Consider the following 12,289-nt stretch of genomic DNA (forward strand, 5'->3'; position numbering starts at 1 on the left):
CCGAGGATTTTTGGGAATGGTGGGAGGAGAGGAATCTCAGGGAAATTAAAGCTTCCCAGAAATTTTTGGGAATTTGGGAGGAGGAGAAACATCCCAGGGAAATTAAAGCTTCTCAGAAATTTTTGGGAATGTTGGGAAAAAGAGAAACATCTCAGGAGCAAATCCAGAAGGAAGAGAATCCATGGGAAAACAAATCCAGGGATTTTTGGGAATGTTGGGAGGAGGAGAAACAAACAGGGAAAGGACAAAAAAATCCCCCAAAAAATCCCTGGAAAGATCAAAAATCAAAGGGAAAAAAATAAAATCTGAGAAGGGAGGAGATCCTGGAAAAGCTCCTGGAAAAACTCCTGGAAAAACTCCAGGAAAAGCTCCAGCTGTGCTAACGAGGTGGAAAATCCCCAAAAGTGATGTTTTCTCCCCAAAAAAGGACTTTTTCTCCCAAAAAGTGATGTTTTCTCCCCAAAAAATGGTGTTTTCTCCCAAAAAATTACATTTTCTCCCAGGAAAAATGGGACAAAAATGGGAAAAGTGTCGCCAATTCTCCTAAAAAAGGGACAAAAACGGGAAAAATTCCAGAGAATGGAATAAAATTTCTTGGATTTATCCTCATTCCCATTCCAGATCAAGAACAGTGTTTTCTTTACTCCCAAAACTGCTGTAAATCCACCTGAAATTCCCAAATTTTTTGGGAGAATTCAGTTTTTCCCACAGGAAATTTCGGCTTTTCCACAAATCCCAAAAAACACAGAGCAGGGGAAAAGAGCAGAGCAAGAAAAAAACCCCGAAAAACCCAAAATCACCCCAAAAATTGGGATTTTCCATCCCAAAAAACCAATTCCAGTTTGAACTGTTTAGGATTCCCAGTGGGCTGAAGGATCAGGTTGTGTCCTAGTTTGGAAAATCCCAATTTTGTCACCTCAGGATTATTTTTAACTCTCAGCCGTTGGGGGATTTGGGGATCCAGTTTGGGGTTTATTTATAGCCACGGGGAGATGGGCAGGGCAGGTGGGGGAAAATCCCAAAAGGGTCTTTAAAGGGTGGGATTTGGGGATGAAAACCCCAAAAATCCCAAAAGGGTCTTTAAAGGGTGGGATTTTGGGATGAGGACCCCAAAATATCCCAAAAGGATCTTCTCCAGGATGGAATTTGGGGATGAAAACCCCAAAAATCCCAAATGGATCTTAGCCAGGATGGAATTTTGGGATGAAAACCCCAAAAATCCCAAATGGATCTTAGCCAGGATGGAATTTTGGGATGAAAACCCCAAAAATGAAAACCCCAAAAATCCCAAACGGATCTTGGCCAGGATGGAATTTGGGGATGAAAAACCCCCAAAATCCCAAATGGATCTTTGCCAGGATGGAATTTGGGGATTAAAAACCCCAAAAAAATCCCACAGGGACCTTTTCTGGATGGAATTTTAGGATGAAAACCCCAAAAATCCCACTCAGGACAGATCTTTCCTGGGTGGAATTTTGGGATGAAAAATGGATCTTCTCCAGGGTGGAATTTGGGGATGAAAACCCCAAAAATCCCACTCAGGACAGCACTGAAAATCCCAAATGGATCTTTCTAGGATGGAATTTTGGGATTAAAAACCCCCAAAAAAATCCCACAGGGATCTTTTCTGGATGAAATTTTGGGATGAAAAGAGATAAAAACCCCAAAAGTCTTTGGGAAGAGCTGCAGATCCCAGAAATCTTTGGGAAGATCTCCTCAACCCCAAAAGTCTTTGGGAAGAGGTAAGGACCCCAAAATTCTTTAGGAAGAACTACAAACCCCAAAAAACTTCGGGGAAGAGCTAAAAACCCCAAAAAACCTTCAGGAAGAACTACAAACCCCAAAAAACTTGGGGAAGAACTACAAATCCCAAAAGCCTTTAGGAAGAACTACAAACCCCAAAAGCCTTTAGGAAGAACTACAAACCCCAAAACCCTTTGGGGAAGAACTACAAACCCCAAAAACTTTGGGGAAGAGCTAAAAGCTCCACAAACCTTCAGGAAGAACTACAAACCCCAAAACACTTTGGGGAAGAACTACAAACCCCAAAACCTCCAGGAAGAGCTGCAGCAGCTCCACCCAGCCCTAACCACAACCCCAAACCACAGGCTGACCCCAAAATTGGCCCCAACCGTCGCTGACCCCAAAGGAAGCTCAGCCCAACGGCGCCGGGAGGAGAATCCGGAGATAAGGGACAGAGGGACCTCGGGGAGAAACGATCCTAAAAGGGGGACAGCCAGGGGTGGAGGAGATTGTCCCCAAAGAGATCCCTTAGGGAGGGGAAAATCCCAAAGGGAAATACCAAAGGGAAATCCCAAAGGAAAATCCCAAAGGAAAATCCCAAAGGGAAATCCCAAAGGGAAATCCTGGAAAAGACAGGAGGTCCTTTAGGAGGGGAAAATCCCAAAGGAAAATCCCAAAGGGAAATCCCAAAGGGGATATGAGGCTCTTTAAGAGGGAAAAATCCCAAAGGAAAATCCCAAAGGGAAATCCTGGAAAGGATGGGAGGTCCTTTAGGAGGGAAAAAATCCCAAAGGGGATTTGAGGAGCTTTAAGAGGGAAAAATCCCAAAGGAAAATCCCAAAGGGGATTTGAGGAGCTTTAAGAGGGAAAAATCCCAAAGGGAAATCCCAAAGGGAAATCCCAAAGGGAAATGCTGGAAAAGGCAGGAGGTCCTTTAGAAGGGAAAAAATCCCAAAGGGGACTTGAGGAGCTTTAAGAGGGAAAAATCCCAAAGGAAAATCCCAAAGGAAAAAGAACCAATGATGTCACTGACAGAACCAATGACGTCACTGAGAGAACCAATGATATCACTGAGAGAACCAATGATGTCACCGAGAGAACCAATGACGTCACCGAGAGAACCAATGACGTCACCAAGAAAACCAATGATGTCACTGACAGAACCAATGATGCCACTGACAGAACCAATGATGTCACCAAGAGAACCAACGATGTCACCAAGAGAACCAATGATGTCACCAAGAAAATCAATGACGTCACTGAGAGAACTGATGGTGTCACTGAGAGAACCAATGACGTCACTGAGAGAACCAATGATGTCACCGAGAAAACCAATGATGTCACAGAGAGAACCAGCAATGTCACCGAGAGAACCAATGATGTCACCGAGAGAACCAATGATGTCACCGAGAGAACCAATGATGTCACTGACAGAACCAATGATGTCACTGACAGAACCAATGATGTCACCGATAGAACCAATGATGTCACCGATAGAACCAATGACGTCACTGACAGAACCAATGATGTCACTGACAGAACCAATGACGTCACTGAGAGAACCAATGATGTCACTGAGAGAACCAATGATGTCACTGACAGAACCAATGACGTCACTGACAGAACCAATGACGTCACTGAGAGAACCAATGATGTCACCGATAGAACCAATGATGTCACCGATTGAACAAATGACGTCACTGACAGAACCAATGATGTCACTGACAGAACCAATGACGTCACTGACAGAACCAATGATGTCACTGACAGAACCAATGACGTCACTGACAGAACCAATGATGTCACCAAGAGAACCAATGATGTCACTGAGAGAACCAATGATGTCACTGACAGAACCAATGATGTCACCGAGAGAACCAATGATGTCACCGAGAGAGTCAACACCAACACCAGGATGTTCAGCATCATCCATAGGAGAACCAACGATAGGAGAACCAACAATGTCACCAGGGGAACCAACTCCAGGAGAAACCAACTGCATCACCAGGGGAACCAACAATGTCACCATGAGAACCAACTCCAGGAGAAACCAACTGCAGGAGAACTAACAGCATCACCAGGGGAACCAACAATGTCACCAAGAGCCAACATCATCACCAGGAGAACCAACATCAGGAGAAACCAACTCCAGGAGAAACCAACTCCAGGAGAACCAACATGTGGCCATCATCACAAGAGGTTTGGGGTGGGGGGGGGTGGGGGGGTGGGGTGGGGAACCAACAGCATCTCCAGGAGACCTGCAGGGAAATCATCTCCAGGAGATCGACCCAGGGAAACCAACCCCAGGAGAACTAACAGCATCATAATGAGAGACCCAACACCATCTCCAGGAGGTCCAAAACCATCTCCAGGAGATCCAAAACCATCCCCAGGAGATCCAAAACCGTCTGCAGGAGATCCAAAACCGTCTGCAGGAGATCCAAAACCATCTGCAGGAGATTCAAAACCATCTCCAAGACAACCAACATCAAGAGATCCAAAACAATCTCCAAGAGGTCCAAAACCATTTCCAGGAAATCCAAAACCATCCCTAGGAGACCCAAAACCATCTCCAGGAGATCCAAAACCATCTCCAAGAGGTCCAAAACCATTTCCAGGAAATCCAAAACCATCCCCAGGAGATCCAAAACCATCTCCAAGACAACCAACATCAAGAGACCCAAAACCATCTCCAAGAGATCCAAAACCATCTCCAGGAGACCAAAAACCATCCCTAGGAGATCCAAAACCATCTCCAGGAGGTCCAAAATCATCTCCAGGAGATCCAAAATCATCTCCAGGAGACCCAAAACCATCTCCAGGAGACCCAAAACCATCTCCAGGAGACCCAAAACCATCTCCAAGACTACCAGCATCAAGAGAACCAACATCAAGAGCATCAACACCATGACCAAGAGAACCAACGACCACCACAGACCATCCTGGTGCCACCACTGGCAAGATCAACCAACCCAACCAACCTAACCCAACCAACCCAACCCAGCTCAACCAACCCAACCCAACCAATCCAACTCATCCATTCCAACCCAACTCAACCAACCCAACCCAATCAACCAACCCAACCCAACTCAACCCAACCTAACCCAACTCAAACTCAACTCAAGCCAACCCAACTCAACCCAACCCAACCCACCCAACCCAACCATTGGTCACTCACCGGCCTCATCGTGAGCTTCCAGGGCCACGTCAGGCTCCTGCCTGGCCAGCGAGGAGAAGAAATCAGGTTCCTCCCTGAGCTCAGGACCTTTCCCCTCGTTCCTCATGGCCGCCAGCTCCTCCACGCCGTAAAACGCGTCCTCCTCCAGCTCCGTCTCGGACAGCGCCGGGTTTTCCGCGGATTTTTTGGCGTCCTGGAGGAAGGCGGCGCGGAGCTCTTCGCCCTGGGGGTGATCCAGGGCGGGGAAAGTCTCTGGGGTCGGTTCTGGGGGCATCAGGAGGGCTCTGCCTCCTTCTCCGAGGAAATCCGGGATGGATTTCTCCATCCCTCGGCGGTGCTGAGGGGTCGAGCGGAACGGAGCGCGGCGTCGGCAAGCCGGGGGGAGGGATTGGCGGGAAAATCTGCGGGGAAAATGAGGAAAAATTAGGTTAAAAAATGAGTGAAAATGAGGTTTAAAAATGAGTAAAAATGAGGGTTTGGGTGAGGCGGAATTCGGAATGGTTTTGGTGTCATTCTGGTTCCACCAGAAGGACCAAAAGAGGTCGTTTGTCACCAAATCTGAGATTTTTCCACCCCAAAATTCATTGAGGGAACAACATCACCTCCATCCCCAGCAATTCCCAAAAATCCACCCCAAGCAGTTCCTGAAATTTCACTCAAAACTAGTGTTTATCCCAAAAATTTCAATCTTACAATTTCGAGTTTATCCCAAAAATTTCAATCCCACAACTTCGATTTCCCAAAAAAACAAAACCTAACAAAAATTCCCCCCAAAAAGAGGATTTTGGGATGTGCTGGAGAGGATCAGATTCTCCTTCCTGGAAAAACCTGGGAGGAGCAACAAAACCCAAAAATAAATCATCCCAAAATCACCTTTTCCTGCCCTAAAAAGTGGGAATTCAAACAAAATAAAGGATCCCAAAATCCCCCTAAAAAGTGGGAATTCAAACAATCCTGGAGAAATAAAGGAGAATCCCAAAACCACCTAAAAAGCAGAAATTAAAATGAGGGAGGATCCCAAAATCACCTTTTTTCTGCCTGAAATGTGAGAATTAAAACAACCTGGAGAAATAAAGGAAAATCCCAAAATCACCTTTTCTCTGCCCTAAAAAGTGGGAATTAAAACAAAACAAAGGCAAATCCCAAAATCACCTTTCCTTGCCTTAAAAAGCAGGAAATAAAATAAAGGAGGATCACAAAATCACCTTTTTTCTGCCCTAAAAAGAGGGAGTTAAAACAAATGAAAAGAGGACCTAAAAATCACCTTTCCCTGCCCTAAAAAGCAGGAATTAAAATAAAGGTAATTCCCAAAATCACCTCTTTTCTGCCCTAAAAAGTGATTTTCCTCCCCTAAAAAACAGGAATTAAAATAAGGGAAGATCCCAAAATCACCTTTCCCTGCCTGAAACCTGAGAATTAAAATAAAGGAGGATCCCAAAATCACCTTTTTTCTGCCCTAAAAAGTGATTTTTCTGCCCTAAAAAGCAGGAAATAAAATAAAGGAGGATCCCAAAATAATCTTTTTTCTGCCTGAAAAGTGTTTTGTGGAATTAAAATAAAGGAAGATCCCAAAATCACCTTTCCCTGCCCTAAAAAGTGATTTTCCTGCCCTAAAAAGGTGGGAATTCAATCCCAAAATCAATCAATCCTGGAGCAGGGCGGGTCAGATTTGACCCGGGGGAGGAGGAGGAGGGAAAAATAGGGAAAAAGAGGGAAAACTGGGAGGGAAGAGGTGTTAAAAAGCTGGGATTTCTCCGGATTTCTCAGGATAAAGGCACAGGAGGGAGCGAAGAAAGAGCTAAATTTACCCTGGTGAGGAAGGAGAAGGCAGGCAAGAAACTAAAAATACCTTCAAGGTAAGGGATGCAAATGAAGTGGGAATTATTCCGAGGTTTTTGCTCCACCCTGAGGGGAATTGGGAGCGAATCCTAAAAATCTGGAGTGAATCCCAAACCCCAAATGCTGAAATTCTCCCACCCCGAGGTGAAAACTCACCCCAGGGGGATAAAAAATTAATCCAAAATTGAGATTAAAGCAAATAAAAGCATCCCGGAGTGGGTTTTTGTATTCCAGGTGTTCAGAGTGGTTTTGGTTTTTGTGGATATTTTGTGGGCAGCGAACCAAAAATCCGATTTTTTTGGATTTTCTCATCCCAAAAAACAACGTCACATCGGTGATTCCTCAAACCTTCTGAAAACCGAGGGGTTTTTAGGGAGAAAATCCCGAATTTTGGGGTGTTTAGGGCTTTTTATGGGATGAGGGATGATCCAGAGGGATGGAGCCACCTGCTCTTCCCAGGAATTGTGGATTAAATCAGCTCAAAATGCCCAAAATTCCCTTTTTTCCCACATTTTCCATCTTGTCGAAGGAAAAGGGAACAGGCAGGGAAATCCAGGATTCATCCCGAGGGAAAAACGGGTGGGAAAAGATCCAAAATTGGGGTTTATCCTTAAAATTCGGGGAATTTTGGGGTGGAAATCCCAGAAATTGTGGCTTAAATTTGCTCAGAATGTCCAAAATTCCCTTTTTTCCCACATTTCCCGAGGGAAAAACAAGTAGGAAAAGACCCCAAATTTGGGATTATCCTTAAAATTCAGGGAATTTTGGGGTGGAAATCTCAGGCAGTGACCAAATCCCAGATTGGATTCCAAAGGTTTCGCTCATCCCAGAGAACGATCCCAAATTTTCCAGGGAATTTCGGGATCACCATCACCCCCCAAACCTCATCCAGAGCTCCCAAAAAATCGGGATTTTCTGAAGTTTTCCTCTTCCCAAATCCATCTTTCCCAAACTTTTCCCTTCCCGAAGTTTTCCCTTCCCGAAGCTTTCCCTTCAGAACCCCCAAAATCCAACAATCCTCCCCAAAATGCCTCTCGGGATTTCAAAAAAACGGGATTTTCCCTCTTTTCCCGGCGCCCTACAAACTTCCAAAGGCTCACCGAGAGCTCTTCCCGAGCTCCATGCGCTTCCCAAACTTCTTCCCGAGTGAGAATTCCCTTCCCCCATCATTCCAAGGAAAAAGGCGGAGCGGGATTGGGACGATTTAAATGCTAAACGCGCCAATCGCCGCCTCTTCCCGAGGGAAAAACAGGGAAAAAAATCCGGCGTTGGGTGAATCCAGAGGTTTTGGATTCGTGGGGATTTTTGGGGGGAATTATTTGGCTTTTTTGGGCGTTTTTGAGCGTTTTTGGGGGATTTTTGGGGGATTTTTAAGGGGTTTTTTGCGATTTTATGAGGATTTTTTTGCCATTTTTTTGAGCATTTCGAAGGATTTTTTGCCCTTTTTTTCGGGATTTTTTTGGCGATTTTTGGAGGATGTTGTCGCCAGGTTTTGAGGATTTTTTTGCCATTTTTTGAGATTTTTCCGGGATTTTTATTTTTCTTTTCCCCTGCTGGAATTTCGGGCAGGGAAGAGGATCCACCAGGCTCCAAATTCTGCCATTTTTTTCCCTGTTTTCCAGCGATTTTTCCCATTTTTCCCGTTTTTCCCACCGGATCGTTCCGCGCCTGGAACATTTAAAACTCAATCACATCCAAAAACTGCTAATTTCCCCCATTTTTCCCAAGAAAAACCCACAGAAAAACAATTCCAACCCACAAAACACCTCAGGATTTTCCCTCTCGAGTGAATTTAGACTTTTTTCCCCCTAAATTCCCCTTTTTTTGGGACAAACTCCACACCAACTCCACGCTGGGACTCTGCCAAATTCCCGGTGGATCTTTTCTTCCCTCTTATTTTGGGAAAACCAGGGAGGAATTGGAATTTTCTCCTCCTCCTGCTCCAGGCCGAGGATCCCACACATTCCCGAGCTCACAGTTTGGGACAAATCCACGTGTTTTTCCCGAATTCTCCTCCTCCTCCAGGTCAAGGCTGAATTCCCAAGGTCTTGCAGCATCCAGAGGGTTTTTTCCTCCCCCCAAATGGAATTTTTTCCATGTTTTTATGCCCTGAGGTTGTTTTTTTCCCTCCCCACCGTGGTTTTTCCAGGAGTTTTTCCTCGTTTTCTGGGTGGTTAGGATGGTCATTCCCACGATCCCAAATTGTTTTCATCCCATAGGGAAACTCCTGTGGATCCTAGAGGTTCCTTAATTGGCTAAAAAGTGTATTTTTCCCCCCATTCTGGAAAAATCCCCCAAGAATTCTTCCTGAGCTGCTCCAATAATCCAGCAAATCCTGCAGCGAGGGGTTTTTGGGATCCAGGGGTTTGGATTCCTATGGGAATTTGGGTTGTTGTTGCTCCAAAGGGGTCAGGATGAGCCCAAAACTGCTCCAAGGGACTCCAAAATGATCCCAAAACTGCTCCAGAGTGATCCCAAAACTGCTCCAAAAGGTCAGGATGAGCCCAAAACTGCTCCAAAGGATCAGGATGAGCCCAAAACTGCTCCAGGATGATCCCAAAACTGCTCCAGGGGATCGGGATGAGCCCAAAACTGCTCCAAAGAACCAGGATGATCCCAAAACTGCTCCAGGATGATCCCAAAGCTGCTCCAAGAGGTCAGGATGATCCCAAAACTGCTCCAAGGGACTCCAAAATGATCCCAAAACTGCTCCAGGATGATCCCAAAACTGCTCCATGATAATCCCAAAGCTGCTCCAAGAGGTCAGGATGATCCCAAAGCTGCTCCAAGAGGTCAGGATGAGCCCAAAACTGCTCCAAGGGACTCCAAAATGATCCCAAAGCTGATCCAGGATGATCCCAAAACTGCTCCAAAGAACCAGGATGATCCCAAAGCTGCCCCAGGATGATCCCAAAGCTGCTCCAACAGGTCAGGATGATCCCAAAGTTGTTCCAAAGAACTCCAAGACGATCCCAAAGCTGTTCCAAAGGTGCCAGGATGATCCCAAAGTTGTTCCAAAGGCTCCAGGATGATCCCAAAGCTGCTCCAAAGGACTCCAGGATGATCCCAAAGTTGCCATGTGGATCCTGCCCTGCCCAGCCCCTCAGGTGGGGTTTTCTCCTGGACACAGACCCCACCCTGCACATCTGGGCACTGTCACAGATCCTCCTGCACATCTGGGCACTGTCACAGACCCCCCTGCACATCTGGATCCTGTCACAGACCCCTCCCTCCAGCACACCTGGATCCCCCAGACACACATCTGGATCTACCTGGACCCCACCACCACACCTCAGATCCTCACCGAGACACTCCTTGCACATCTGGATCCCCTCACAGTCCCCCCTGCACATCTGGGACCCCCCTGGCACATCTGGATCCTCACAGAGACCCCACCATGCGCACACCTGGATGCACCTGGAGCCCCTCACAGACCCTCCCCCCCCCCCACATCTGGACCCCCGGGACCCCCCCTGACACCGGGACCCCCCCTCATCCGTGTCCCCTCACGGACACCTCACGGTCCCCTCAGCTCAGCCCCATGTCACCCGTGTCCCCTCACGGTCACCTCGTCCCGTGTCCCCTCACGGTCCCCTCATGGACACCGGGACCCTCCCTCAACTCAGCCCCCCTCACCGGATCCCCTCACGGACACCTCATGGACACCTTGTCCCGTGTCCCCCCACGGTCCCCTCACGAACGGCCCTCACCGGATCCCCTCACGCACCCCACTGTCCATGTCCACTCACGGTCCCTTCACGGACACCGGGACCCCTCCTCAGCTCAGGCCCCCCTCACCGGGATCCCCTCACGGACCCCTCCTCATCCGGATCCTCTAACTAACGGCCCTCACCGGATCCCCTCACGGACACCTCCTCATCCGGATCCCCTCACGGACCCCTCGGCCAGTGTCCCCTCACGGTCCCCTCACGAACAGTCCTCACCCGGCTCTCCTCACGGTCCCCTCACGGTCCCCTCCTCACGGTCCCGTCCCAGCCCGCCTCACCCGTGTCCCCTCACGGACACCGGGACCTCCCCGCCAGCTCAGCCCCGCCGTACCAGGGTCCCCTCACGGACCCCTCGGCCCGTGTCCCCTCACGGTCCCCTCACGAACGGCCCTCACCCGGCTCCCCTCACGGTCCCTCCTAACGGTCCCCTCGCGGTCCCCTCCTCACCCGGATCCCCTCACGGACCCTCCTTCCTGCGTCCCCTCACGGATCCTCCTCACCTAATTCCCCTCACGATCCTCTCCTCCTCCGCCTCCCCTCACGGTCCCCTCAGGGATCCTCCTCACGGATCTCCCTTCCCGCGGCCCCTCACGGTCCCTCCTCACTGGGATCCCCTCACGGTCCCCTCCTCACCTGTGTCCCCTCACGGTCCCCTCACGGATCCTCCTCACGGACCTCCCTTCCCGTGTCCCCTCACGGACCCTTCCTCACTGGGATCCCCACACGGTCCCCTCACGGACACCTCCTCACCTGTTTCCCCTCACGGTCCCCTCCTCACTCGGATCTCCTCACGGACCTTCCTCACTCGGATTCCCTCACGGACATCTCCTCACCTGTGTCCCCTCACGGTCCCGTAACCATCCCCTCACGGACCCCTCCTCACTGGGATCCCCTCACCTGTTTCCCCTCACGGACCCTGCTCACCCGGATCCCGTCCCGGACACCCCGTCCCGTGTCCCCTCCGCCCTCACAACCCCCCCGGCCACCCTGCCCGCCCTCCCCGGCGCACCGGGAGCCGCCCAGCCCGCTCCCGTCCCCGCCGCTCCCCCCCGTCCCGAGCGAACCCCCCCCGCCTTTCAGCACCCGGGACGGGGCCGGTACGAGGGGGTCGGGGGGGTGTCAGCGCCTCCTCGCCGCTCCCCGCGAGCCCTTCCACCGGTGCCGAGCCCCGCCCGCCCCGCCGGGCCCCCCCGGGCACTCACCGGACCGGCCCCCCGGGGCCGCGCCCGCGGGGCTGCTCTCGCTCAGCGGCACCGGCGCCGCCGCCCCGCGCCCGGCTCGGGCCCGCGCCGCCGCCTCCGCGCCGGGGCCATGGTCCCCTGAAGAGTCGCCCCGCCGCCCCGCCCGGTCCCGGTCCCGGTCCCGCCGCCGCCTGCGCCGCTCCGGCCGCTCCCCCGCCCCCCTCCCGCCGGCGGGGCCTGACTACGTCACGCCGCGCGCGACCGGGCCGCCGCCGACATCTTGCGGGGGGGGGCGGCGGCGGCGAACGGTGCCCCGGCGGGGCTGAAGGGCCCGGGGAGGAAGCGGGGCCCTGCGGGGAAGCGGGAGGAGCCGCCGCCGCCGCCGCCATGTTGGAGCCGCCCCCCGTCCCCGCGCCCGCCCCGCCGGAGCCGCCGCCGCCGCCCTCCGCCCGCCCGCCCCGCGCGCGGCGCGCCGCCCTGACGTCAGCGACGCGGCCCGGCCGCCATGTTGGGAGTGGCGGGTGGTGTGGAAGGGCGGGCCGGACCTTCCGGGAGGGAGGGGGAGCGGCGCGGCTGTGGCGTCATCAGAGAGCGACGGCGGCGGCGCGCCGCCATGTTGG

At 51.0% G+C, this 12,289-nt stretch overlaps 1 protein-coding gene across 1 annotated transcript in view; it reads right to left on the reverse strand.

The window, feature by feature from the left end:
* The window catches only part of LOC146422673 (protein Wiz-like), a 34,263-nt gene extending 22,180 nt beyond the window's left edge, over positions 1–12,083 (reverse strand). Inside the window, exons 1-2 of the mRNA XM_085045779.1 lie at positions 11,691–12,083; positions 4,922–5,322 (exon numbers count right to left, since the gene is read on the reverse strand). Coding sequence (XP_084901905.1) covers positions 4,922–5,322; positions 11,691–12,058 — 769 coding nt within the window. The 5' untranslated portion in view covers positions 12,059–12,083. The remainder of the gene's footprint in view (positions 1–4,921; positions 5,323–11,690) is intronic.
* Positions 12,084–12,289: the final 206 nt, after the last annotated feature.

The sequence above is a fragment of the Lichenostomus cassidix genome, unplaced genomic scaffold, assembly GCF_008360975.1.
Source record: "Lichenostomus cassidix isolate B80296 unplaced genomic scaffold, HeHo_3.0 HiC_scaffold_39, whole genome shotgun sequence".
Taxonomy (NCBI): Eukaryota; Metazoa; Chordata; class Aves; order Passeriformes; family Meliphagidae; genus Lichenostomus; species Lichenostomus cassidix.